The 1,482-nt window shown below is 59.6% G+C and overlaps 1 protein-coding gene across 1 annotated transcript in view; it reads left to right on the top strand.

Moving 5' to 3' along the window:
• LOC105542271 overlaps nt 1-1,482 on the top strand; it is a 29,241-nt gene that overhangs the window by 21,847 nt on the left and 5,912 nt on the right. Inside the window, exons 8-10 of the mRNA XM_011983733.1 lie at nt 165-204; nt 503-622; nt 785-886. Of these exons, the coding sequence (XP_011839123.1) occupies nt 165-204; nt 503-622; nt 785-886 (262 nt within the window). The remainder of the gene's footprint in view (nt 1-164; nt 205-502; nt 623-784; nt 887-1,482) is intronic.

Below are 1,482 nucleotides of genomic sequence, written 5' to 3'. Positions count from 1 at the left end.
CTCTGCACTAGGCCCGGGGAGATGGGTGACCCAGCCTCGCAACCTCTCTGGGCACCTCCCATACTTCTTTCCAGCCTGTCTGTTCTTATTGCAGGATCCAGGCTAGGGGTGAGGGGCTGGGGAACAGGGGCCTGGCACCCCCCGAAGGTCTCCTTTCCCCATAGTATGAGAAGATCCTGAAGCTCACGGCTGATGTCAAGTTTGGTGAGTACCCCGCTGAGTCCACAGGCCCCAGGCAACCCTGGGACCTCGGCCTGGTGCCTGGTATGGGGGGGCCCCCACCCCTCCCTGGAGCATCCTTAACTTACCTTCCCTAGTGGAGGAGCATGAGGGAAAGAAAGACATTGACAGTCCCACCTTCCTGTCCTCTGCCAGCTCCTGGTGGAGCAGGAGCAGTGCCTTGGCTCCAGAAGGCCTCAGGGCTTTGAGCTGAAGTTAATATGGCAACTGGGAGGTGGTTGGGGTGGTGGTGACACCCCCGTCCCACCCACGGGTCCATCAGGGTCAGGCGACGTCAAGGCCACAGTGGCAGTGCTGAGTTTCATCCTCCCCAGTGTGGCCAAGCACAGTGTCGATGGCGGATCCTTGTCCAGTGAACTGCAGCAGCTGGGGCTGCCCAAAGGTATGGGTTGTGGGTGGGCAGCTGGGCAGCCTATGTGGGCCAAGGGCTGCTAGAGAGGGGGCTGGGTCCTGTGACCCCGAGGTGTACCCTGCCCTGTCTGGACCAGGAACCCAAGCCCAGCCCCCACCTGCTACCTCCAGAGCTACTCCGTTCTACCCCCAGAGCACGCGGCCAGCCTGTGCCACTGTTATGAGGAGAAGCAAAGCCCCTTGCAGAAGCACTTGCGGGTCTGCAGCCTACGCAGCAAGTATGAGACCAGCCAGGGTCCAGGCTCCTTCTAGAAGGTGCATGCAGCATGCAGAGTGCATGGAGAGTCCAGGGGGATGATTTAACCATGGTCACATACCAAGCAGCTGCAGAGCTGGGACCTGGCCCTGGCTCTCCTGACTCCTCGGGCTGTGTGATGTGTACATACAGGATCAGACCTTGCCCTTTCCTCCTGGCTGACCCTTCCCTAGTCCCCTGTACCCCATATGTGAGCACCCAGTTCACTCTCATTCCTCCCTCTCCGAAGTGTGGTCCCTGGCAGAATGAGTAGCAGGAGGGACAGCAGAGGCTGTGGACCCCTCAGCTGCACCTAAGTCCTCTGTGTGGTCTAGCTATGTGTGCTGGGGAAGGTTCTTGGCCACAATCTCCCCTCTGTAAACGAGATCAATACCAGTGGCAGGGAGAGCGGGAGGCTAGTGTGAGTGCCAAGCACTTGGAACAGGGCCCTGAATGAGCATGGACATGGAAGCAGGGATGTTCCTCGACTTTATGCACCTTGGGGATGGGAGTGGGGCTCCCTGCATGGGTTGACAAGTCATTGCTTTCCCCCACTCCACCTCTGTCCCAGCCCTGCAAGTCCAGTCCTTGGGGGT

The sequence above is a fragment of the Mandrillus leucophaeus genome, unplaced genomic scaffold (genome assembly GCF_000951045.1).
Source record: "Mandrillus leucophaeus isolate KB7577 unplaced genomic scaffold, Mleu.le_1.0 Scaffold254, whole genome shotgun sequence".
In the NCBI taxonomy this organism is placed as follows: Eukaryota; Metazoa; Chordata; class Mammalia; order Primates; family Cercopithecidae; genus Mandrillus; species Mandrillus leucophaeus.
Note: the sequence above shows the minus strand (reverse complement) of the source record. Positions and strands in the feature narration are given on the sequence as shown.